Source organism: Gasterosteus aculeatus, chromosome 13 (genome assembly GCF_964276395.1).
Source record: "Gasterosteus aculeatus chromosome 13, fGasAcu3.hap1.1, whole genome shotgun sequence".
Taxonomy (NCBI): Eukaryota; Metazoa; Chordata; class Actinopteri; order Perciformes; family Gasterosteidae; genus Gasterosteus; species Gasterosteus aculeatus.
In genome coordinates this window covers 7,745,424-7,769,342 of record NC_135701.1, presented here as the reverse complement: position 1 = coordinate 7,769,342, position 23,919 = coordinate 7,745,424, and the positions used below count along the sequence as shown (strand labels likewise).

General features: G+C 45.0%; 1 protein-coding gene across 17 annotated transcripts in view; it reads left to right on the top strand.

Annotated features, from left to right (window-relative positions):
- Nucleotides 1-23,919, top strand: part of aopep (aminopeptidase O (putative)) — a 59,259-nt gene that overhangs the window by 34,152 nt on the left and 1,188 nt on the right. For all 17 annotated transcript variants that reach the window (XM_078087365.1, XM_078087362.1, XM_078087364.1 and 14 more), the window contains 3 exons: nucleotides 14,305-14,421; nucleotides 18,766-18,852; nucleotides 18,972-19,120. In XM_078087365.1, coding sequence (XP_077943491.1) covers nucleotides 14,305-14,421; nucleotides 18,766-18,852; nucleotides 18,972-19,112 — 345 coding nt within the window. In that variant the 3' untranslated portion in view covers nucleotides 19,113-19,120. The remainder of the gene's footprint in view (nucleotides 1-14,304; nucleotides 14,422-18,765; nucleotides 18,853-18,971; nucleotides 19,121-23,919) is intronic.

Below are 23,919 nucleotides of genomic sequence, written 5' to 3'. Positions count from 1 at the left end.
GAAGTTTGGGGGAATCAAGAGATGAAGATGCAAATAGAGCATAGAGGCAACGAGAGTGGAACATGAAAAACAACACTCGACGACACCGCTGGGCATTACGCATCCCCCGTGGTTATGTTTTAGATCTTTTTCAAATAGTATGGAAACCTGGATTTAAGCCACAACACGAAGGCTGGTTGATGAATACAAATTGAAAGGTATCGTTAGAGGGGGGCCATATATATATATATATATATATATATATATATATATATATATATATATATATATAGGTGAAGGTCTGACTGTATGGAAGGCGAAAGGTGAGAAAAGTAGAGGTAAACTGAGTGCAGAGGATTGGAGTAAAAGCGAAACTAATGGTGTGTTAGAAGTTTGAGATTACGATGTCCAGCATCTGCTCAGGGAATTTGAGGAATTAAAAGAGCAGAGTGGATATTTTTCAGGACATTTGATACGCATGCGAGAGATGAAATATCACTCAACTGCTCAGATGATGTAAGCTTCGGCAGAGCGATGGTGAGGGAGGGAATAGAGAAGGTAGGACTTTTAGTGGGAGGGAATTAGGCGGAGTTGCATTTAGCGCTAATGACATCATGGATGATTAAGGAAAATACACACAAACACACGCACAAACACACACTCTGACTCGCAGACCCACAGACCTATAGATGCACATGCACCAAAGTGCCAGACACCCCCCCCCCCCTCCCCACAGCCACCAGAAATTTAATAGAGCCAAAGTTTATTACCAACTTCCCGTCGCCTTGGTTTCTCTGCGACGTTATTGATCGACATGCAGCTTTGCCTGCGTGTGTGCATGTGATGAGCGTGCGTGCGTCCAGCGGGTGTGGAGAGGTCTGCAGAGGGATATTAGTCACGCCCGCGTGGTAATGGGCCTCATTTTGCTCTCATTTTCGTCCGCGGTTTCCGTAATGAGACGGTCCGCCTGCCCCTGCTGATCAGGACAGGAAACCCTGTAGGGTGAAAGACCTGTGAATAGCAGGAGAACTTTTTTGGCAAACGCGCCCCTTTATTCTTTGAAGAAGCCTTTTGTAAACAGTAACTTATCTGGGTTTTGTATTAATCAAATGGGCTCTTGTCCTTTATACTTGACACATTCTAAAATGAATTTAACTCAACTGATTTAGTTGAAATGGTTTTACTGGGAATTCTTTTAAATGTTCCATCTCCTTTCGCAGGGTGACCCCTCACTGACAATATTACAAGAAGTGTAACAGAGCATATAACATGCAACAAGGTAGAGGATTCAAACCAAAGCAAACAAAAGGTCATGGATAATGATGTTGTAATAATACAGCATCAGGCATTCATAATACGAGCAAAGCACGACATTGGATCAGTCTTTTAATGTTTTAGGAAAGTATTTATGTCAGTAATGATGCAGTTATAAAATACATTATCTATATATACAACTGATCCTGTGATAAGGGATTAGCGTAAAGTCCTTTATTACTGGAGTTGTACTGTTCTTGTACTGAAACTTAGTGTAGTTCTTAGCATACAGTATAATAGAGGCAGTATGGCACATCTCAGGCTTTAGTGCAGATGTGATACGGTTCTGTAAATAGAAAGTGTTTACACAGCTCTTCCCCTGGATAAACACATCCGGGAAATGGTGTAATCCTGAATTCTTCTCATTCCTACAGAAATCTTTCTGCACCACACTATTTTTAACCCGCCTCCCTAAATCTACGGCTGCACAATTAATATGTCCACCAAATGTATTTTTGTTTATATGAGATTATAATTATGAATCTCCAAAAATACGAAATTAAATTATTTATTCTAGTATCCAATCTATCTAGTATAGATTGTTTAAGCCACTCTTAAATCATTTCAGTTATGGAAATATTAGTTCATTATAAGCTAAAATACACTACAATCGCTGTACTTGCTTAGAGCAAAATGTATGTGAGACTATTGGCACATCCTTCTGTGTGCCACGCTAACTTCACAGACGCAGAGATCGCAGAGATCTCGCCCACCTCATCTGCACCTTTACGGCAGTCTGCACCTGTTTACTGTGAGAACCTTTGTGTTTGCCGATATAAGTTATATTTTGAAATGCTTAAAAGATCCACCTTAGCAGCTTCTGTTGTCCATTTTAAGAGTGAATGCATTTATGTTAACTGGACATACTAAGCATCTGATCGTAATGATTCCTGGCCGTTAAGAAGTAAAACAATTAACAACCCTGTCTGAAGAGGTATCCCAAACTCCATTTAATGTTGGTTTATTACCAACATTTTCGAGGTGACCGGTTTATTGCTCAACACATTTCATGCCTTTTTAATTATGAACTCTCATGATTATGAGAGTTTATACCAAATTAGGGCCGAGAGAGTGGAGGAACCACATGAAATATGGGTTATGAACACCAACTGAAAGCCTGAGTTAAAATAACACGGGATTATTCTCCTATTACAAACGGATACCAAGTTCTATTTGAGGACACAATGTAAACCCGGGGTAATGACCCTTGTGCTGACTGAAACCCTTGTGTTGTGCTGAGGTGTGGTGTTGATGGTTGGACAGGGAACTTACCAGTGGTAAACAGCAGGTCCAATGACGAAGAACCGAAAAAAAAGCCTCTGCAGTTAAGTGGCTTTTGAAGGTGGCAAAGGAGTTGAAGGAGTACATCACCATTATAGGCTTAAGTATAGAGAAACGGTGAAGAAAGCAATGTGGAAATGGTTTCAGTCCCTGCAGTTTGTGTGGTCAACAGATTAGATCCACCCCCCGTCCAGCATTTAACGGCAAAGACTTAAATGTGCCGTGTGTTCATGAATGATAAATTAGTAGCTATAATAACACTGTTGTTACTGAGACTTTGTTATCTGTTTTTCTCTTACAACCGCTTCCTCTCCTCCTGTTTCTTCATAGGCCGACCCATGGCCATGAAATAAAGCATATCCGTTGCGTAATGGTGTTTTTATGGCATCTGTTTCGGTATTTTTGGCAATGCTGACTGCACCCCTGAGCAGCAACATATCACACATCTGGTTTCCCTACGTCTTCGTCTTCATATCTCCAGTGCACCCTTGGCTCCTGTTTTTTTGCCGCCTCTTTTCCCTTTTCTGTCGTACACTTTTCCTTGCGTGCTCGGCCTCTCTCTTCCCGTCTCTCTCTCTCTCTCTCTCTCTCTGTGATTTATTGGAAATGAATCAGGGATGAGGGAGTATGCTCGAGGAGAGACGGGAACATTCAGGGAAATGGCTGTTTCCGGCCAGACTTCATCACATCAGGATGGGAAATAGTCGGAAGAAAAGTGTGTGTGTGTGTGTGTGTGTGTGTGTGTTTCTCCATTAGCAGACCGACTGGGGATCAAGTGCTGCTCTGGCACGGAGTCCACCACTGTGAGCCACAACCCCTTAATTGTCTTTTAAATGGAAGAAAAAGTCACTCTCCACACATATTGCAAGACATACAGAGCTCAAGAAAGTAATCCACCCCATGGCTTTATTGGAATATTTGAATTGCAGTATGACTCGTGGTCTCAGGGAGTTCATTATGTGTCTATGGCTCAGGTTTATGGGTCCTATGGCTGTGTTGTACCCCCTTAACCTCGTCAAATCTCATGGTGATCAAGGGTTTTGTGCGCTGCAACCACGCTGGGAGCTCATCCCGATGAGAGACTTCCGCGGGGCAGACTGGTTTCAGCTGACGGGTCAAGTAAAGAGCGTTCGCTTCTGAACCCGTATCATGAGATCCGTCCGGGCTGCTTTGGTGGACGCTCGTTTCGACGATAGAGACTTCATGAGGCGAGGCCAAGGGGTGAGCGGCGGCTGTTCGCGAGTAATGGGTTGCCAGTGAAACAGGTGGATTGTATGCAATGTGCAGCAATGAAAGCCCTGCTGAAGAGGGAAATGTGCAATTTTCAGCCCATGATCATGAGCTTTTCCATATTGGCGAACAGGAAATTATTACGGAGAGAAGAAGCTTTTGCAGCTTATTAGCTCTGTTGCAACATGAGCTTTTATTCAACCTCTTGTAGTACAAGCTGCTCACTGAAAGGGGAATCACTTGCAGACTTGGAGGCTTTGGACAGACACAAAAACACACACTTACTGTACTACTGCTACACAATCGAGTACTCTAGATAAAGGTTCCCTCAGGTAGAGATGGTCAAAGAGTAAGCGAGAATTTGAGGAGAAAGAGATGAGAGACGGGCCACAACGTCCAAAGAGAGAAAAGAGCTGGAGTAAAACCATCGGGTCAATAGAAGTATCTGACCGGCTTTGTGATCTTCTGGTCTAACTGCTGTGAAAAGTGCTGACCAGAAGAAACACATTGTGTGGGAATCAACGGATCAGCGTGGCAAACAACTGATGTTTGATCACCATTGTCTTACACTGCAGGTGCATCGATACGCTGTTGATCCAGCATTGGCTGTCGATGGAACGCCACTTGTGTTTGAATAAACTTCTGTGCGGTATTGGTTTTGTAGACAAACGCTGGCAGTGATCTCGAAGTCTGAACACTGGTAACAGCCAATGCTTGACCCCAGAGTTTAACTTGTAAAAGGATACTACTGCATAAACCAACTGAAAGTAAAAGCTACACAATATCTGTGAAAGTGTGTTCTTGTCTTGTTTTTTGCGGTTCTGTCCCATCCGTTTTTTAAAGCATCACAAAAGGGCTGTTTTTTACGCTGCGTGCCGTCCTCACGTTCCTGACATCCGCGCTGATGGCGAGTGAAAATCAAAGAGGAATTCCTCAGCAGAGCAAGTGTTGGAGATGGGAGGAGATGGCTCCATTGGTGTCGTGTTAATGAGGGGCGAGCGAGGCCCGAATGAAAGCGAGAGGGAGAGAGTGACAGCGTGTATTTGTCTCATTTATCACGCAGCGGCATTTCTGTTTTTCGGGGTCATTTAAAGCTCGCAGCCTGTCTCATCTCCTCTGGGGACTCCCTGCAGTCTGTGTGTGTGTGTGTGTGTGTGTGTGTGTGTGTGTGGCTGTGAATGGGGGAGCGTACATTTAAAAAGAGCGGGGCGGAGGGTGCAGAGAGATCAACAGCCAGAATCGATGACGCTGACAAGCTATTTCATGGCAGGCGTTGCTGCTCAGAAATACCACTTAGGGCTTCATGACTTTCTGAGAAACGCACCCATGCATGCTCTCACACACACAAACACACACACACGGAGGGGTAGATATACAGAGCAAGAGTAGCTTTTCACCAAAGTGGTCAAGAAGAGCATCTGCACACATAAAAACCCACACGCACATATACACACATGCACGAGTCGCAGAAGCGTTTCGAGTGTCATTAAAGTGCAGCTGTGTTTGTCTTTCCAGCACACATGGAAAACCGACCGGGGACGCAGAGCGAACCGCCTGCTCAACACGGCACAAGCACACAACGCTGTCACTCGCACAAATGTACAGTGCATCGTTCCCTTTGGAGTCGATCCATTCGCGAATTTCGAACGTTGAGTTTAATGCTATGCTATAAAAAGAAGTTCAACCTAGTGAGGCGTCGGCCAGATATTTAGTGTGGTCGTGTTCAATGTTGGGCTGGGCTTTAAAATGGAGCTTTTAAGCGAATCAATGCTTTTCACATAAAACCCTTTTTGGGCATCGCCTCAAAGCTTTCATAGGTACAGTACCTAATGTCGAGTGCTAAAACATCTGTCTTTCTTGGTAATGACTTGGGAGCCGCCGACGCCCTCAGACAGCCCTGACGCATTTAGCCCGGTCAGGCACGCACGTGGAGACGCACGCACGCACGCACGCGAATGTACGCAAAGTAAGGAACCCGGTTTACTACGAGGCTCATGAGCACACGAGACAAATGAGTGTCAAAGAGATCCTTGTGTCCATGGGCAGCTCGTCTTCACGGTGCCTCTCTGGCCTACGATGCTCTTTTAATCATTTGTTTTGGTCACAGGAATTAATGCTGTATGATTGATTGACCGATTTTGACCAACAGCCAAAAATCATCAATCAAACAATCTTACTGTCCAATATAATATATACAGATAGACAGAACTAGTGATTGTTTGCCACATTTGCAAGGAACAAACTTCTGTAAAATATTGGCAAACTGGCTTTAAGACCAGTCATATCTGTTATGAACATATTGTCATTCACTCAGCCAGGGGAACACAACATAGAGCAATGTCTTTGCAAAAAGCTTCAGTCTACTATTGAGACGGACACGTATAGAAGATGTTCAGTTCATACTGCAGGCGACCGCTTCAGCTCCCCGGGCTCAAATATCATGTTTTGCTAAACTGAAGGGTGGTCTTATCGTAGGGAAAAAAAATAGAGGGATTGTCTTCCTGTGGTTTAAATGGGGTTTAAAGTAAACAACACGTTTTAAATGACTTTCCATCTGCTTTCCCCATTGCGGTCTCCGTGTGATGGTCTCCTTGACTCCATCTCTCTCCTGTCTCTGTGGTGTCTTCCGTCAGGCTCTAATATCTTCCTCTTTTTGCTTCCTGTGTGTTTGTGTGTGTGTGTGTGTGTGTGTGTCTGTGGTGCGATTCCACAGCTGTGTGTGCATGTCTGTCTGCGCAGCAGATATGTGTGCTCAATCCAGCCCGCATACCTCTTGTCGGCTCAAGCAGCAGGCCGGGAGTTCACACAGGAGACGACGCACTTCCAGTACATACTGCACACACACGCATGCATACAAAGACCAACAAACGACGATGTCTGTCTGCGTTTCAAACACGTTTACATGGCCCACACAGATGCGGAGCGACACCCTCGGAGTCCCTTCCTGAAGGCGACCTTTCTATTTGATGGGTCCGGCTCGGTTAGCCTCTCCATGCCGTCTCCTCTCCCCTTCCTTTCTCTCGCTCTTACGCGTTGACCTCTGCATGCCGGGGCCCTCCCGCCTTTCCTCCTCCCACTCTGGCTCTTTACCTCGCTTTCTCAGTTCGCCTTTCACCAGCGGTAGATGCTATCTCTCCGCACTGGAGGTCACCACCGGTGCATGTTTATGTTTTACCCCTATTATTGTTGTCACATAGCTAAACCCGGCTTGAATGAATGAATCTCAGCTGCCTGTGTTTGGACATGGATCTGCGTGCGTGCGTGCGTGCGTGTGTGTGTTTTATGCATGCGTGTGTGTGTGTGCTCCTGCTTTCAGTGTGCTGACATTCAGGAACCTAACCACTGAAAATAATGTGGTCAAATTGCCAGCAAGCAATTGCCTGAGCTTGCAATCGCGCTGTGACCTTTTTTTGACATTTCTGTTTGTCTCCGTGCCTGTTAACCCGAGTAATTATTATAATCAAGAGCAGCACACACCACTGATAATATTCATCCACAACCCCCTTTGAAGTAAACCGTTTTTAAAAATTTTGATTCCCACCCCCCCAGGAATAATATTTAACCAGAACCCTCTCAGGATCAGAACAAATGACATGAGGAAATGAAACCTGGGTGCTCTGCTATTTCCAGAGTCACATTTCGTACGTCAATGTGTTCTTGGAGTAGCAGTAATGTGTGACATAACCGAATATAATGCGGGCGTTTGTCTTGAGCATCAGGCTTTAAACGAATTCCGACACACTGATGATTTTGGACTGAGACGTCAAAATATCCCACAGAATTTGGCTCTTGGCAGGAAGAAAATCCACCGAGGCAGAACATAGACCATCTGAAGCTCTCCATGGACATGTGGAAAAGGCTTCTTTAAGTTTGAGCGAAAATCACGAACAATCAGTCCCAATAAACATTAAAAAAAACTTAATTTTTCTACGTCTCTGTTCTCCTCAATCCCTTTTTCCTCACCTCTCTTTGTCTAAGCTGATGTCCAGCTGTGTGGATGTAACACTGCAGTACAAACGCTGCAGATTTTTCTCTCTCGCACGCAAACAGAGACCTTTTGTTCCAGTCCGATTTCAAAGGCCTCTCTCTTTCAAAGGCATACGGGCGGTGCAGAGGAAAAACACTTGAGATCCGGGTTCAATCCCCCCGATGTGACTCCTACTGGTCGGTTTGGGCACCTGCATAGAGGCTGGTTGTATCAAATTGGGCTTGTTATGCCCTTCAAGTGAAGCTGGCGAGTGACAATGCCGACGTGGCCCATGCCGGTCCATACCTGCCCGGAACAGCAGTGGCACAGTAAGTGAGGAGGAAGGAAATGTGTTTCCCAGAGTGTGTTTGAGGAGTTGTTTGTGTGTCCTGCGGGAATGGAACGGGAGGAGGAAAAATGGTAAGAGGGAGGCGAGGGAGGCATTCACTGGAGACGGTTAGATTTGTGGCTCGCGTCAAAGCACAAAGTGCCAGAGATTAATTAAACTTCCTCTGTTTTGGAGGTGTGTGAATGGCTGCGAGTCACAGCCGTGATGAGTACGCGAGAATACATGTTAATTGCGTTCACAATCAATGCCAAATTGCAGGAATTTAGAGTTTGACGTAAACAAACATCCCGACTGAACAAACCGCTGACACGGTGAAGAGAAGCTCTCCGACGCGCAGTGAAAGTGTGTGTGAGAGTGCCTCTTTGTGCATCTGTGTAAGTTCGCCCGGTGGAATCCCGCTCAGAGCAAGTAGTCATTCCCCCTCCGCCGGACCCACTGTGTGTGCTTATTCAGTCCAACCCCGCAGTGACCCCACGCTGCGTTTGGATTGGCCCTAGACCGCGAATATGTCGGCGAGGAAGCAAGATGTGGCGTTGGAAGGAGCAGCTACTACGGGGGGAACCAGCAGCTGATCAAACGCGTACATTCACGCCAACGTGTGCTGTATGGCCATAGACTGGGTTAAACATTGGGGATGTTTGCGTAGGAACTTCATGGAGACCACATCCAGCTGCCCTGTGCATACGGCCTCAAAATGTATCCAGCACGTCATAAATGAGGCACGTGATGATCGTTCTCCTAATGCGCCCTTTTGATTGGCAAAGTATTGTACGTGCATATGACGTGACGTGCATATGGATACTTGCTCCGCATTCTAATCATACGCAAAATTCTCGCCACTTGTGCTCGTGTCAGAAGATGCGTCGGTGAGACGATTGATCCAGACGGTCATCGAGGTTGCGAGGTCAAAACTTTGCTCTGCGCCTCATTCTCGTCTCCGGGAGTTTCTCTCTCTCTCTCTCTCTCGAAGGCCCTCTATATGTTTTGCTTCCTGATTAGGTTTCACGATTGATTGCAACAGCCGGATCCACCCACACGCAAACACGCCCTCATCTCGCTCTGCCAAGACGTCGTGGTCGTTGATTAAAGCAGTTTTCCCTAAATTGAAAAACAAAGGGCGACTGCAGCAAACGCACAGATTGCAGATAGACCGTCGCAGCTTGTCGTCGGCGAGGTCATCCGTCTGTGACCGGCGCTCTCTGGGAGATCGTCACCCTGCTGCAGCGGCAGCAGGTGTGACATCATTTGAGGAGACGGGAGCGCAGGAGACAGCTCCATTTCCCCAGTTGAAATGTGACTCAAAGATGACCTTTCAGCATCTCCTGCGTGTGTGCGTGTGCGTGCGGTCGCTCCAATCCATTCTCGGAAATTGGTTTAGAAAACCTCTGATGTCAGCCGGCCGTTTTATGATGTCTTTTTAGACCTTGTGCGGCAACAAGATTGCTAAATAATATCCCCACGTTGTATGAATATATTTTTATTTAGCCACTTATCATGTTTATAGGTTTTATGTTTATGGGCTCCACTCGTCCACTGCTGTGCGTTTCATTAAACTCACAAGCACACACCACTGTATTAGAGGGGCTTGTTTGTGATAATTAAGGAAAGCCTTTTTTTTTTTTTTTTTTTTACTGAGACTCAATTTATTTGTTACATTTACGCCTCATTTATTGGTTAGAAATGGTTAATATTTTGTATTATTTGAGAAATATACACAATAAAAGTACTAGAGTCGTTGTAGGGATTTAGGAGAACTGTAATAGTCCGGAGCTACTGAAGAGTTCCTTCACATTGTTCGGTTTTCTTCCTGACCATCTGCCATGTTTTTGCCCAGTTCACTTCTATGCAGCTGTAAAGGGCAGCAACCTAATAAAAAGCATTTGTGCTGCTATATATGCTGTCATTGGCTGTTGAGAGAACCTTAACAGTGTTTCTCCTCAAGACCCGAGCCAGCCGCTGCAGTTTGATCAGACAAATGCTCGGGCCCTTAAAATCAAATCTAAATAAACTGGGACAGAGAGAGATAAAGTAATCAAGGAGCCCGTCCAGTCAAACGAAGAGTGAAAAGGAGTCTGTTTGGAGACGGGGAGCAGACAGTCCTGGAGACAGCGGGAGGGAAGGAGAGAGAGAGAGGAAAGGAGGCAGGGATTTGATGGGAAGAATGAGTGAAACCTTAGTACCTGAGGCGTGGGCCCAGGCCTTTAGCTGCTGGTGCCAGAATGTGTTTTTACGAGCCTGCGGTCAGACGGAAATAAAAGGCAGACGAGCGGCTGAAAGGCATCCCACGTCCACATACACACGCGTGCACGCACGCCATTCAATGGCCTTTCACAGTTTGGTTTTATAATGTCAGTTATCCAATGTCTCCCACCCCTATAATGCAGTGTGACTGAACAGGCAGCACACTCTCCTCCGAGGGAACGGATGTAAAGGAGTGAGAGGCGAGGAATGGAAGGAAAAGAAAGCTTTAGCAACACCTCTGTATTCCTTTCAAGAGGTTCTTCAAGTTCTTTGGAGTTGTTATATAGATTTTATGGTTGGTTAGTTGTTGACTCGTTTCACACATTCCCTTTCGGGGTGCTGTTTTTGTCGCTCTCTCTGTTATTTGTCTTTTCCATACAATTTGTCATTTCCAATTATTATTTTTTATGACCAGTAACTTTTAACGAGTTTGGCTTTTCAGGGTTTATTTTTACAAATAACCCAAAGGAAATTGCGGGTTAACGCCATAATGCTTGAGAGCGTCTAGCAAGAAAAGTGTCGAAATAACAGACGTAAAGTATGCGTAAAAATGACCAGCAGTTGGTCAGCGTGAAACAAAGTCGTAATGTCGTACTGGACGATTCAGATGGCAGGGTCCTCTCGTAGCGATGTGATGACGACTGGCCAGTGGCCTCCCTGTAACAAGAGACCCGAGGACGTGATGTGGCAGATGGATCAATCCCGTTGATGCATAAAGGTTCCGGAAGAGGAACCGAGGCTCGCTCTTCCATGTACAGTACGCGGATTGGCACTTGCTGCCGTTGCCATGGAAATGCTGAACAAGTGATGGATTTTTTTAGAAAGGGGCAGAAAACTATTTTTTGTTCTTATTTGGACAACCCCTTACAGGCGTACAGAGGAGCCTCACAGATGTATTTATTGAAGCCTGATCACTGCGACAGTGTCGACACGTCGCAGTAAAGTGTGTCCACATTTGCACAAAAGGCTAAAGAGCTCCGATTCGAACATGTTCTACAGCAGCAGCAGCGTGACTAATGTTGCCTGGTCCCATACTCCCACACACGTGCGCTGAGACACGCACGATCAAATACAATGTAACTGCTTCCTCCTTTTAACTTTCTCCACTTTGCTCCCGCTCTCACGAGAGTGCCATGCAATGCAGCGCACACACACACACACGTATATATCTACACACACACCGTGCGATGTATACTTTATTTCATTTCTAGATATCCTGTGTTCACTGTAGCTGTTTGTAGCTGCCTCCCACCGAGGTAAACAGTCTATCTGTGCGTGCATGAACATTTGTGTGTGTGTGTGTGTGTGTGTGTGTGTGTGTGTGTGCGTGTGTGTGTGTGTCATTGTTCTACAGAGGTTGAGGTCAGCGTGTGAAGGGGACATTTCGGCTGCTCATTTCCCAGAGGTTCCTTGAAAGGCTCGACTCAATACAGAGCAGCTGACCCATGTCAGCGGTTGTACCAACGTGGAGTGTGTGTGAATTGTTTTAAATATTACGTCCCTATGATTGAGGTTTCGGGCGGCTTGTCTTGTTTATGTGAGACACGGAGGAAGAAAGACACTGTGTGTTCTGTTTGTTGCAGCATCAGCATTCCTGAGCTTTGACGTACAGAACGGGAATGAAATGCTCCTTTCATGTGAACTGTTGGGAGAGATACTGGATGCTTTCCCCCCCTGCAGTGGTAAACAGCTTCCAGCGCTGCACTATAAAGAGCTAATGTTAGAGTTACCACACGGGACTGTTTGTGGGTGTGTGCGTAGCCATGCAGTTCACCTTTCCCCCCCTATAATTGCTCTCTCCCGCTATCTCAACCTCCCACACACCTTCTCAACCAATCTACCTGGAAAAACTTTCAATCAGCGATGTGAAGTAAGATCCTCTTAAAAGAACAGCCTTCAGGCAGCTGGCTTTAATAGGTAGAAAGTAAGACGCTCGTGAGTAGGTCTCTTCCAGAGTTCCTTTCTTTGTCAAACTGTGGACTCTGGAAAAGTTCATCCGTTTTGAAGAAAAAGTGCAATATTTTCCTCTGAAATGTAGTGTAGCTGAAGGGAAGCATGAAATAAATAACATACATGTTAAGTTGTACTTAAGTGCAGTATGCAAGTTAGTTTTGAATCTGAATTTGAAGAGATCAAATTCATTTCTCTGAATTTGTGTGCAATGGATGTGCTTGAAAATGATAATCACAATTTCAAATTGCTTTTGTAATGTACCATCATTGACCAGGAATTTGTGTCTGGAGACACTGGTGCAGACGTATTGATTAGCACCATAGCAACGTAAGTACATAGAGGCACAACAGGGCCGCACAGGCAGCGCAGATGGCTGTGTGTGTGTGTGTGTGTGTGTGTGTGTGTGTGTGTGTGTGTGTGTGTGTGTGTGTGTGTGTGTGTGTGTGTGTGTGTGTGTGTGCATTGTGCCGTGTTTTATTGCTGAGTATTCCTCACTTTTTCTCAAAGGGTGGCAGAGTGAGACTGATCATGGGTGGGCCACAAAGAGACCCTTTAGAGATGGAGACGCCACTTCAGAAAACAGTCAGCCTTTGCAAAATGGAAGGAGGAGAGGACGCAGAGTCGATAGAGGGTGAAGAGCCAGACTGGATATCAGATTTTCCATGGAGTTAGGCGATCATCAGTGTGTGTGTGTGTGTGTGTGTGTGTGTGTTTGTATAATATTAGTGGTGTTTGATTTGACCATTTGCCAGCTTGAGCATGGGTGTTATTCCCTCCGCTCCAGCAGCTACATGCTGAAATACTTCCTGGTTTTGGGTCAGGTTTCTTCCCAGCAGCGCTTCGGAGGCTGTTTACCAAAGATCGCTTTAATGAAGAGGCTCTTTACAAAATATATAATTCATTCTTTGCAGGATGTGTTTCCCTGCGAGTTTTGTTCGTCTTCCTCCTCCTCCTCCGTCGCTTTCTTTATTCCCCCTTTGCTCTGTCCCTCCCGGGCTCTGCTCAGTCGCACACAGACACACACACTTCATACCTATTTTCACATCGGTCTCCGCAGCGCCGTCAGCCATTAATTGCGTCCCAGTCTGGGACTGGAGGGAACGTGGGGCTGTGATTGCCGGGTGTAAGCGGGGGGGGGGGGGGGGGGGGGGGGGGAGGAATGCAAGGCTGGGCACAGCTGTCTCCAGAGGAGGAAGTTGCTCTCTCATATCGCTGCCCACATCACATCCTCAGAACAATCGTCCAAACTCAACTCTTGATGTCCCTGAAGATGTTAGTCATTAGGAGAAAATGGGTTGTTTCCTTTCGGTTTAATTCGGGATAGCACAATCAGCGCATGCACTAATAAGAAGCAATAGTGAGCCATTTCCTATTTCCTGACAACTGTTCTTATTTTTCATGTATTTTTCGGCTCCCTTTTTGCTGCAATCAGGGTTTTAATTTAAACATTCTAAAATATATATATATTTTTTGGCAGCGGGTGTCCCTGAGCAGAGCCTTTTCCTTTTATTTACTTTCAATTTGGGCAATATAAAAAACGATAACTTCATTGTTTTGTTGTACATTTCTCTCTGCCCTTGATTCTAATTTTCCTGTCATCTTTCCTCTTTGGTCTATTTTTTAATATTTCCCAGTTCACTTGTTTTTCCATATTTATTTAATTGCCTTTTCAGCTCAGTTTTATGATGCTACCGCTCTCTCCGTTTGAAAGCCTTCATTAATTGCCTGACTTATATTGATGCATCTCTTTTCCCGGCACTTTGAATAAAATGAATAAAACTTTCAGATTATGAAATAGACATAATTGTGTTTTGGAACATCTCAACACATGCAATATGTTAATTATTTTTGGTTAGTTTAGTAGTTTGAAACTGCTGGTGTAAGGGGGATGTGACTTATTTCCCCTCATAATATCTAATCTATGTGTCTCAATGTATTTTACAAGGTTGTATAAGTCAGCACTGTGAATTCTATCGCTTTGTCTCCTCAGGTGACGTCGGAGCAGCTGGTGATGCTTTTGGAGCTTCTGCTTGAGGAAGAGGAGCTGAGCGGGGCGACGTTGGAAGCTCTGCAGAGAACTTATGACCTACAGAATCAAGACGCTGAGGTAAGAGCACACACACACACACACACACCCTCACACACACACACCCTCTCACACACACACACAAGTGAGCATATGCATCCGAGCTTCTTGAGCTCCTCCAATAATGAAATGTAGACTGTTTCCTCTCCCGTCTCTTCCCAAGGCACATCGCCTGGTAATGTGCACTAGATTCTGCTGTAATAACGGGTCTGTCCTTTACAGCCACCATTACTGACTGAATCCCACAAGTATTTGCTTGATGTTTTAGTACTGTGCAATGTTCCTTAATGGTACTATTGGTGGTACTAATGGTACTAACCGTGTGTGTATTTCTTGTATGTGTTTGTGCTTTGCAGCTGTGTGTGTGTGTGTGTGTGTGTGTGTGTCGGTGCCTGAAGAGTTCTTTACTGTAACGCGTTGCCTCTTGGTACAGAAGCACGAGTGTGAAACACATCTGCGGCGGAGCCCGTAAACTGTCCACGCCAGCCTCCGTCGTTAACACACGGCTCGCCTTGAAAAGAAAAGCTTGATACATATTTAGGTTTATTTTTTTATTATATGAGCTGTTTTGTTGAGGCCGTAATGTATATAATTGGGCTCAGATGTTCTGTTGAATGTGGCCAATTGAACAGTTGTTTTTTGGAAATTCAGACCTAAAGTTAAAATTCTAAAGTTATACATTTTTATTACTTGCATTCCAAACTCACAGTAAGGCCACTTGTTCAAGTTCTCACAAAATAGTTGTATCCAATTTAGAAATGTTAACGCATTGTCTCACGTTATTAGCTGGTCCATTCCCGGGAGTTTATTCTGCTTTATTCTTGATGTTACTTTGTTGCATTTAATTGAAGTACTTAACCTCGCGGTCAACAAAGCGAGGCCACTTTGCACTTGGCCTCAGGTCCAGCTTTAGATTTCGGTCTCTTTAGTCAGACTTCCTGGCGTATGAAAGCAGATTCTCATCTGCCATTTCCAGGAAAAACTTTCAGTGTTTGCTAAAAATACTCCGGGCCATTATGCACATAGTCGTGCACGGAAGGACACACTCCTTCTCTCAACGCAAACACACACACTCCTGCACGCACCTGCCTCAAGGCAATGGTCCTGTCCTAATGTTAGTAATTGCATTCAGAGGAGGGTAATCACCTCCATCTCTCCTTATAAATGTGGCCATTTATTATCCTCTTTCTCGCTCTCCCGCTGTGGTCTGATTGTATTCTTCTTCTCACTCAGCTTTTCTTTGTCTGCTAATGTATCCAATATAGATATAGATCTGTTTAAAATGATTGAACAAACACAAGCCTGACTGCAGTTCATCTTCAGCAGCCCAACGCTGTTCTCCTCATGGGAATTAGCGTTTTAGGGGGATGAAGAGTGGATTTTAGGAGTGATTCTCATGTGTTTACTTCAAACACAACCTCGTTCACTCACTATTACTGTGTCATCAGTGCATAGTCAAAATTTCTCACCACCTCAACGGTGGACATACCTAATTTGCTGTTTAACTCTAATGTATACAATTTAGAATGTATTTTCTTAACACATTATACCTTATTACAGGCTGATATGGTGCCATAAGCACAGGATGGTGTTAAAATACTGTTTAACCACTTAGTAGCTGAACACGTCTCCCTCCAAGCAGCACAGACAAGTTTACTCCACAGTGATGAGAGGAAGATTCTGTGTGGGTTTTGCGTGAGCGTGTGCACAATACTGGAATACTGTGAGGAGGCATGTGGCCGACCAGCGGCGGCGCGAGTGACCGTGACCATGAGTGCGGGCGGGCGTGCCTGTGAGCCGGAGCGTGTGCTTGCATGTATGAGAGAGAGCGCATGCCTGGTCCCATTCCTTTTCACGCGACGCAAGATTCTCTGTGCCTCTCGTGTCTCCGTGTGCACATTTGTAGTTTCATGATTTGGGATTTCATGCATTTCTGATTTTTGCGATGTTCCGTAATTATTAAAAGGTGAATAGAATATGACCTTCCCAACTATGCTTTTGTTAGCGTAGAAGGAGCTCCTAACATCTACGTGGAAGGCAGGTCTTCTACACAGGACGTACAAAGCTCCGTTTGGATTCTTTTTCAGTCGAAGGCCACCGTAGTTCTCTGACGCGCTTGTGAAGAGGATGGGTCAGCTGATGCACCTCCTAGACTCAGCCAAATCCTTCACACCGTCCTTTTGAATAACATTCTAAGCAAATGCAATATATGCATATGTTATGAATGTAGCTGTTGGTGGCCGTCATAGTTGAAAGAAAACACAAGGGGATTTCCACTTCAAACACAGAATACATTTACCAATCCAGATTACCGCGAGATTGCATCTCCACTTTATCAATGCTTTTGCGCCGCTGTCTTGTCTGTTATAATCCTTGTTGGTCGTGAGCACACATGGAGCACGTTAGTGTCGGGAGTTAGTAGTAGTGGTGCAGTAATAAATGAAGGAATGTCACCGTGTTATTGCATGTGCTGTCAGAGAGAGAGAGAGAGAGAGAGAGGCCCAGCGAGAGGAGAAAGGGAGTAAAAAAAAAAAAAAGGGGGATGTGGGTAAGGAGAGGTGCAGCGGGCAGCTGCTCTGCCCCCGGGCTCTCCCCAGGAATGTAACCCAGTGCAGGAAACAGCTGCAGGGGCAACGCAGGCCAGAAGGGCAGCGCTGGCACCAGAGGGTACAAACCGCACATGCTCGTGCACACTCCTACATTTCTGAACACACACACACACACACACACACACCCTGGTTCCCATGTGTGTAGGTAGGAGAGCATGTAACGCCTCACTTGCACTCTTTGCCTGATTTGGGATTTTCGCAGCTTTTCCAGAGTAAACTGGGAATATAAGGATGAAGGAAGATTTCACATTTTGGGAGAAAGACAGAAGTGGACAGCCCTTGTAAGACCAATTAACTTCATGTTTATTTGGTAAGTTACAGACAGTAATGTGAGGGTGATTCATGGAGCATTGCTCCATTCTCACTCTTCATAGATTGGGCAGCGTAGCATTTCTGGCTCAAATGAACCAAGCAGAAACTGCTATTAGGCGCGTGAACTCGGTTACAGGTAGATCCTCTTTATGGGTGAATCTCTGTATGAGCACTGTGGAAATCCCCAAAGCGCAAATAGGACACGTTTATTATCTTGAGTGTGTGGAAGTAGTTATGGAGGAAAGAGGAAGACCCACAATGGAAAACCACCAAAGGAACTTTCAGGCTTCAAACACCGACGGTGCTTTCAAAGGTTTTTCATCTACATTTTTTGTATCACTCTTCCGACGGTCGCCTCCACAAGTCCGTATCCATGTACACACGCACAGTGTATCCTCCCACACACACACACACACACGCACGTCCATAGCAGATGATGAGGGACGATAGCTGAGGCGGGGACAGAGCCAGTCTCTGATCTCTCCTGTAACCGCGGCAACAGAGCTCCTATTGATCCTCTGGGAGAAAGGCCAAGCATTAGCTTTCACTCGGATACACACGTACAGTAAAAAAAAAGTAGAAAAAACAAAAAAACATCACAAGTACACAGTGAACATGTGTATGCACATTGTCAGAGAATTAGATTTTTTAAACATGAGCTTTAGATTGAGATGGTTTCCTTTTCACGTCTGTTAATCCTCTGATTGTGAATGAATCTTTTTATTGTCAGCGGAGCGGCAGCGTTGTCGGACGAGCAGTTTGTCTTTTGTTAATGGCATCGAGGGAGACCTGTTCGCATTATTCCACGTCGACAACATTTTGCTTCCATTTGAATAGTGAATATATGTAATTTTCCACATCAAATGTCCGATTTAAAATGAATAAATTCATGTTTAATTTCTGATTCCATTTAGGGGACATATGAAAATTCTCTTTGATAGGTCTTCTACAGGTTAATGTGGCTCTCTGGCACGTCTAACAAACCCCAAACGCTGGAAGAAATCAACTTATGCATTTTTTTTAATGAATGAATGAATGAATAATGAATGAATATTTACTACTAATTAAAACAATTTGTTTGGCAGTTGGGTTTGCCAACGTCACCAGACGCCCTTACGTCGCATCAGCTTGTATTCTCTTCGCATCTTTCCCCGTATCTGGACAGGAAAATATACAAATTCAGCGCTATTTACTATAAAAATCAACGGAATGATTGGAATCATAGAATAATTAGGTCAGGGAGGGAAGGGGAGGAGTTTTGAGCACAGCTGTTTGGGGCGGGCTGAAAATGTGCCGTTGACAATGATCCTCGGTGATGTTTTACCAAAGTATGTTTCAGACATTTCACTCCGGCCACAAAGGACCAGATCAACTCGTGGTAAGAAGGCGTAATGTGGCTCCTTCTAACAGTTGTTCCATGTTGTCCTGTGTTTGCTGCTTCCAGGTCAAACACCGCTGGTGCGAGCTGGTGGTCAAGCACTCGCACGCCCGGGCTTACGGAGATGTGGAACACTTTCTGGTTCACAACCAGGTAAATACACATTACTGTTGAACATTAGACCTGTTCGATAACATCACACACATTTTCACTGAGGAAAAATCTTAAAGACGATTAGACAACCAAGTGCTTTTTATCCTTGTGTGTTTCAGGCCATGGGTGTGTATCTGTACGGGGAGCTGATGGTGCAGGAGGACCGCGAGCAGCAGACTCTGGCTCGTCGTTGCCTGTCATTGGTCCAGGAGGAAATGGACCAATCAGCACGCAGAGTGGTGGAGGAGATGGTCCTCTGACATTGAAGGTACAGCTTCATGCGTAGTTTCTCATGTCATTGTGTCCTTGATAGTATTCAAGTCAGACTAGAAGCAAAATGATACATTTTTATCTTTGCACTTTTGTAATTTTCAACACCACATTATTGTAGAATTTTACTTCTATGACAATTTACAGAAATATCTCTATCAGGAAAGTAAAAATACACTCAAGCTAACTAGTGTTCTGCCACAGCGCACAGTCCCCACTTGTCCACCTATTCTTCACATTCCTTACTGATCCCATTGAGTGTGTGTGTGTTTCTATGCACACGTGTGTGTTTGTAGAATGGGGCCTGTCCGTGGTTTCACAGCAGCACCATCAGATGTGTTTGTCGGCGAAGGAATTTGGGAATGTCCTCCTCAAACAAACGAGAGAGGAGAGAAAGGAAAAAGGCAGCGAGCTTTTTCTGCAGACTCCGGGCGGCTTCTGCTCCACGTGGGGTCATTTTCATACACGTGACCCTGAAATTGCTTGTGTGTGTGTGTATCCATAACACCAATTATCACCCGTTGAGCTTTATGCTGATTCAGAACAGTCTCCTGCTACATGGAGTTAAGCGAGAAATTGTTGGTTTAGGCGGACGGAGAGAAATGGGAGAAAGAAGGAGCGCCGAAGGGTGTTACTGACACTAACCTTTGAATATTTAGAGCAGGCAGCTACACATATTTGCTGGACAGAAATCGCTCATGTAGAAGAATCACTGATTCATCAAGCAAACCCCAAACACAGCAAGCACAGGGTTAAACACTGTGCCTGTGACCTTCATCAACACGGGCGCCGTCAAAAGGAGCTGCTAAATACTTGTCACGTCAACCTGAGTGATTTACAGCGCTAAATCCTTTTTTTAGGCTGTGACCAAGCCCCTACAAGACAGGCTTTTATCTTCTCACACACACACACACACACACACAGACAGCTTTATGCATTTGCGCAGGATGTGAAAGGCTTTCTAGACAAGTCCTCGGCATCTGGCTCAGTCCTGATAAATCTGTCTGACACACACACACACACACACACACACACACGTAGCGCATATCTGTCTGCCTGAAGATCTTCTGCGGTCATCCTTCACTCCCTCTATACACCTCCCTGTGGAGCCTCACCACAAGTTCAGGAGGACTGAAATGAGCGAGGCTAAAACCCCGTAAAGAAAAGAATACCAGAAGAAAAGAAGCATTTAGAGATGTATACCCTCTAACTTATACTGTAACATCCCAAACAGGCCCTTGTGAACATCAATGGATCACGCTGGTCAACTGAGCTCAGGTCCAGGTTTCTCTCCAATTAAAATGATGGATGAACCACCCTCCTCCCTGCTTTTTCATATTGCACTGTGGGGAGATGGATTGATGTTTTACTGCTCGTTCTGTGCGCCCCAACCATCTTTTCTTAAGTGGAGCAGTCCTCCCTTTACCCTTTACACCCTCAGACACCCGCTCACCCTCACACACACACACACACGCTACAGTGGGATTAGGCAGAGGCGGGCCGAGAGGGTTTTAACTGAAAACAACATGTCTGTCAAGGTGCACTCCCTGCTCTGTGTTTTCAAACCTAAAAAGCACAACCCTTTAAAGGACAAGGGTGGTCTCCCCCTGTCCTTTTTCTTTTCCCCTCCCTCTCACTCCCCCGTTCTTTTCTTCCCCCGGTACATGCCTCTGGAATCCTTCTTGATCCGCTTAATGAGGGGCATATCGCCGGGTCAGCCGAGTGTGGCGAATGGGAGAGGAGGAGAGGGGTAACCAAGGAAATAGTGTGCGAGAGGGAGGGAGGCACGGAGTATCAACAGGTCCGCTCTGGCACCACTGCGCTCTGGTGGCGGAAGTCGAGGACAAACCACTCTAGGAGACTTTCACTTCCAGGTATTGCAGGTTTATTCCCCGGACGCCGGGATGTAGCGGAAGCAGGAAAACCACGAGGAAAGATGGCGTCCTTTCATGTCTGGGCTGTGAGGGTTCCTGGCGTGCTGATTTGTGACTTATGATAAAATCACATTGCCAGGGATTACCACACAGCCTTGACCCAGCCGGCTGCTATGGCAACCACAGCCTCTCCTCCACACACATTTATCCCCCCCAAGACTTAAGAAGACATGACTGGCTCAGTGTTTTATTTTGTTTCAGGGGTTGATGATTTGGAAGCACGGGGGGAAGAAACGGATGATCAGAGCGTCTTGATGGGAGTGTTTTTAAAGTGTGTGTGTGTGTGTGTGTGTGTGTGGACGTGTCAGTCCTCCAGACAGGTTTTTTCATCCTCTCTCCAGCCAGGCACAGAGCTTAGCTGATTGGTGAACAGTGATTGATTTCCTCTTTGTTCACAGTGGCTAAGTTCTGCACCTGAGGAGAGCATGACCCAGACATGCGGACAAAGGAAGACAATGATTGTGTGCGACAGAAAACAGAAATGCTCTTTTAGGTGGCGGCTGTGTGTGTGTGTGTGTCTTTTGTGTGAACTCGAGATGGTTGTCTTGCTTTTGTTTCACTTGTCCTCTCTCACCTCCCGCATTGGATTCGGTCTATAACCTTCCAGCCTCACTGTCTGTGAAACTTTCCACTGAGGCCGCGTCACTCTGCGCTGACCGGTTCTCTTTCATCTACTTTTCTTGCTTTCTCACCTCACCCTTCAGTTAGGTGTAGTATAAAAGACAATCCTGCAGATGATGCCGGTTTGTGCGCTCTTCAGTTGTGGCAAAGGTGAGCGGCGAGCGCCGTAGGAGGGAAACCGTCCTGCCGGTACCGATGTCTCTGAGGAAACGCAATCGCTGCTTAATGCTGATGATCGATAATCGACTCTCCCACAAACGTTTGAAGTTACAATTAGACGTGAGGTCTCCTGTAGGCCTGATCTTGGGTTAGGACAAATATTAAGTTTGATAAGCCAAATTTTCATTTATAAATTTCCGTTGATGCTTTTGGAAGCTTATACAAAGTGCTACCAAAGCGACTATTTAGCAGCTGTCAAGATCTGGCGTCAGCCACACAGCGCTGAAGCCCCGCCCAGGATGGAGTGGACTATGGACCACCGTAGTGGTGACCTGTCTCGCCTAATGAGCATTTTATTTGCTTCTCAGTTAGCTTTTTTTAAGTTCCACACTCGTATCTCTATGTTCAATATGTAGCAGCCGGAGCAATACTCGTCCGTTCAATAATGTGGAGTTAAAAAAAAGTGTGTAGTCAAAGCTGGATGTTGTTTTTCTCTTTTCCTGTAACTGAACAAGATTTAGTTCAGTTCTTCTCATGAAAATTTCCCAAAATGTCAAACTATTCCTTTAGCTGGAGAGCTTAATGTAGATAAAGCATGGTAGTTAGTTAAAAAGGAGGTCGGGGCCTGCAGCAAATCAGTGCACCTCTTAGTGCTTCAGGTTTTAAACGTGCCGTCTGTGGATCCCCGGCAGATATGGATCAGTGTTTGATGTAATCTCAGGACGAGGAAACCAAGATACAGAGATCAATAAAGCAGACAGATTCTCACACACTTTCCATGATTTCAGTTCCATTCCGTTGGGACAATTAAGTGTTTCTGTACACAAGCTATTAGAATACAGCTTGTGTTGTTCTGTCTCAGAGAAACGACGTGTTCCTGTAAAACACCCGGTGATGACAAGAAAAGCAGGAATGGTCGATTGTGTTACACCACATGCTTTGTTTCCAGCCTTACAGAGTGCACTGAGGGGGGGGGGGGGTCACTGAATTAGTCCAGATAACCTTGAATCTCCAAATACCGATTTTACACACAAAGCTCAGCAACATGAGCAGGCTCGTATTTAGCATGGCCGTCTGCCAATGCAGCGATCTATAAATCTCGGGCTGTTCAGAGCTGCCTCACGGATTTGTTTTAGTCTTCAGTTCAATTTAATCTTACATTTGCCTCCAAGGGTTTTACAAACTGTACAAATCCTCTGTAAGGTAAATGTGGCGATTTGTTCTCTTTGAATTCTTTACAAATGTCCACATAGTGTGTAGGTGAAAGGAGGTCTGGTGCTTGCTGTGCCATGCAAAGAATACATCATGTATGATTATTTTAAGTTTAAAATGCTGTCGTACCTTAACTTAACGTATACCTTTTCTCTAACTTTTATATAGCACTTTTAAAAAACAAAGTGCTTTAATTGAAACCCTTAAAACATACGGCGAAAGAAAGGATGTAAAATCAAAGTAAGTTGATACGTTAAAACAAGCTTAAAATAACGTCACTGTAGCTGATTGTGATGCAAAGCTGTACTTGGTGACCCCGCAAACAAAACCGTGACAGATTGCTGGAGATGAATTTTAGAACTGTGTCTTTTTTTGGCAGTCATAATATGAGACTTGAGGAGGTATTATACCGCTCTATATTCACGACGACAAAATGGCGACTAAACGAGGACAGATGTTTGAATTAGAAATGAGGGCCATGTGGAGTCTGCCATTTTTAGACCTATATTTAGGGCCTGTTAAAAGAGTAATGACCATCAAAGGCCTGTTGAGCCTGTATGCAAAAGGTGATTTATTACGCTCTAATGGGAGGGGAAATGGTGCTCTGCACATAAAGGACCAAGCAACATTGTATAAAGGAACCAAAAATAAACTAATTTGGCCCACAGTGTTGTTTCTTCTCGCTGCTAGAAAGACTCTTTAATGCCAACTGTATTTAAGACGGCTGTTGTATTCGATTTCAAAGCATACGTTGGAATCTTTTCTAATTGTTGATGCGGTATGTATACATGCTTCTCACAGAAGGTGGCAGAATGTAATTTAGATGGATGTATATTTCTGTAGTGTAAAAGCCATTTTGTTTAAACCAACA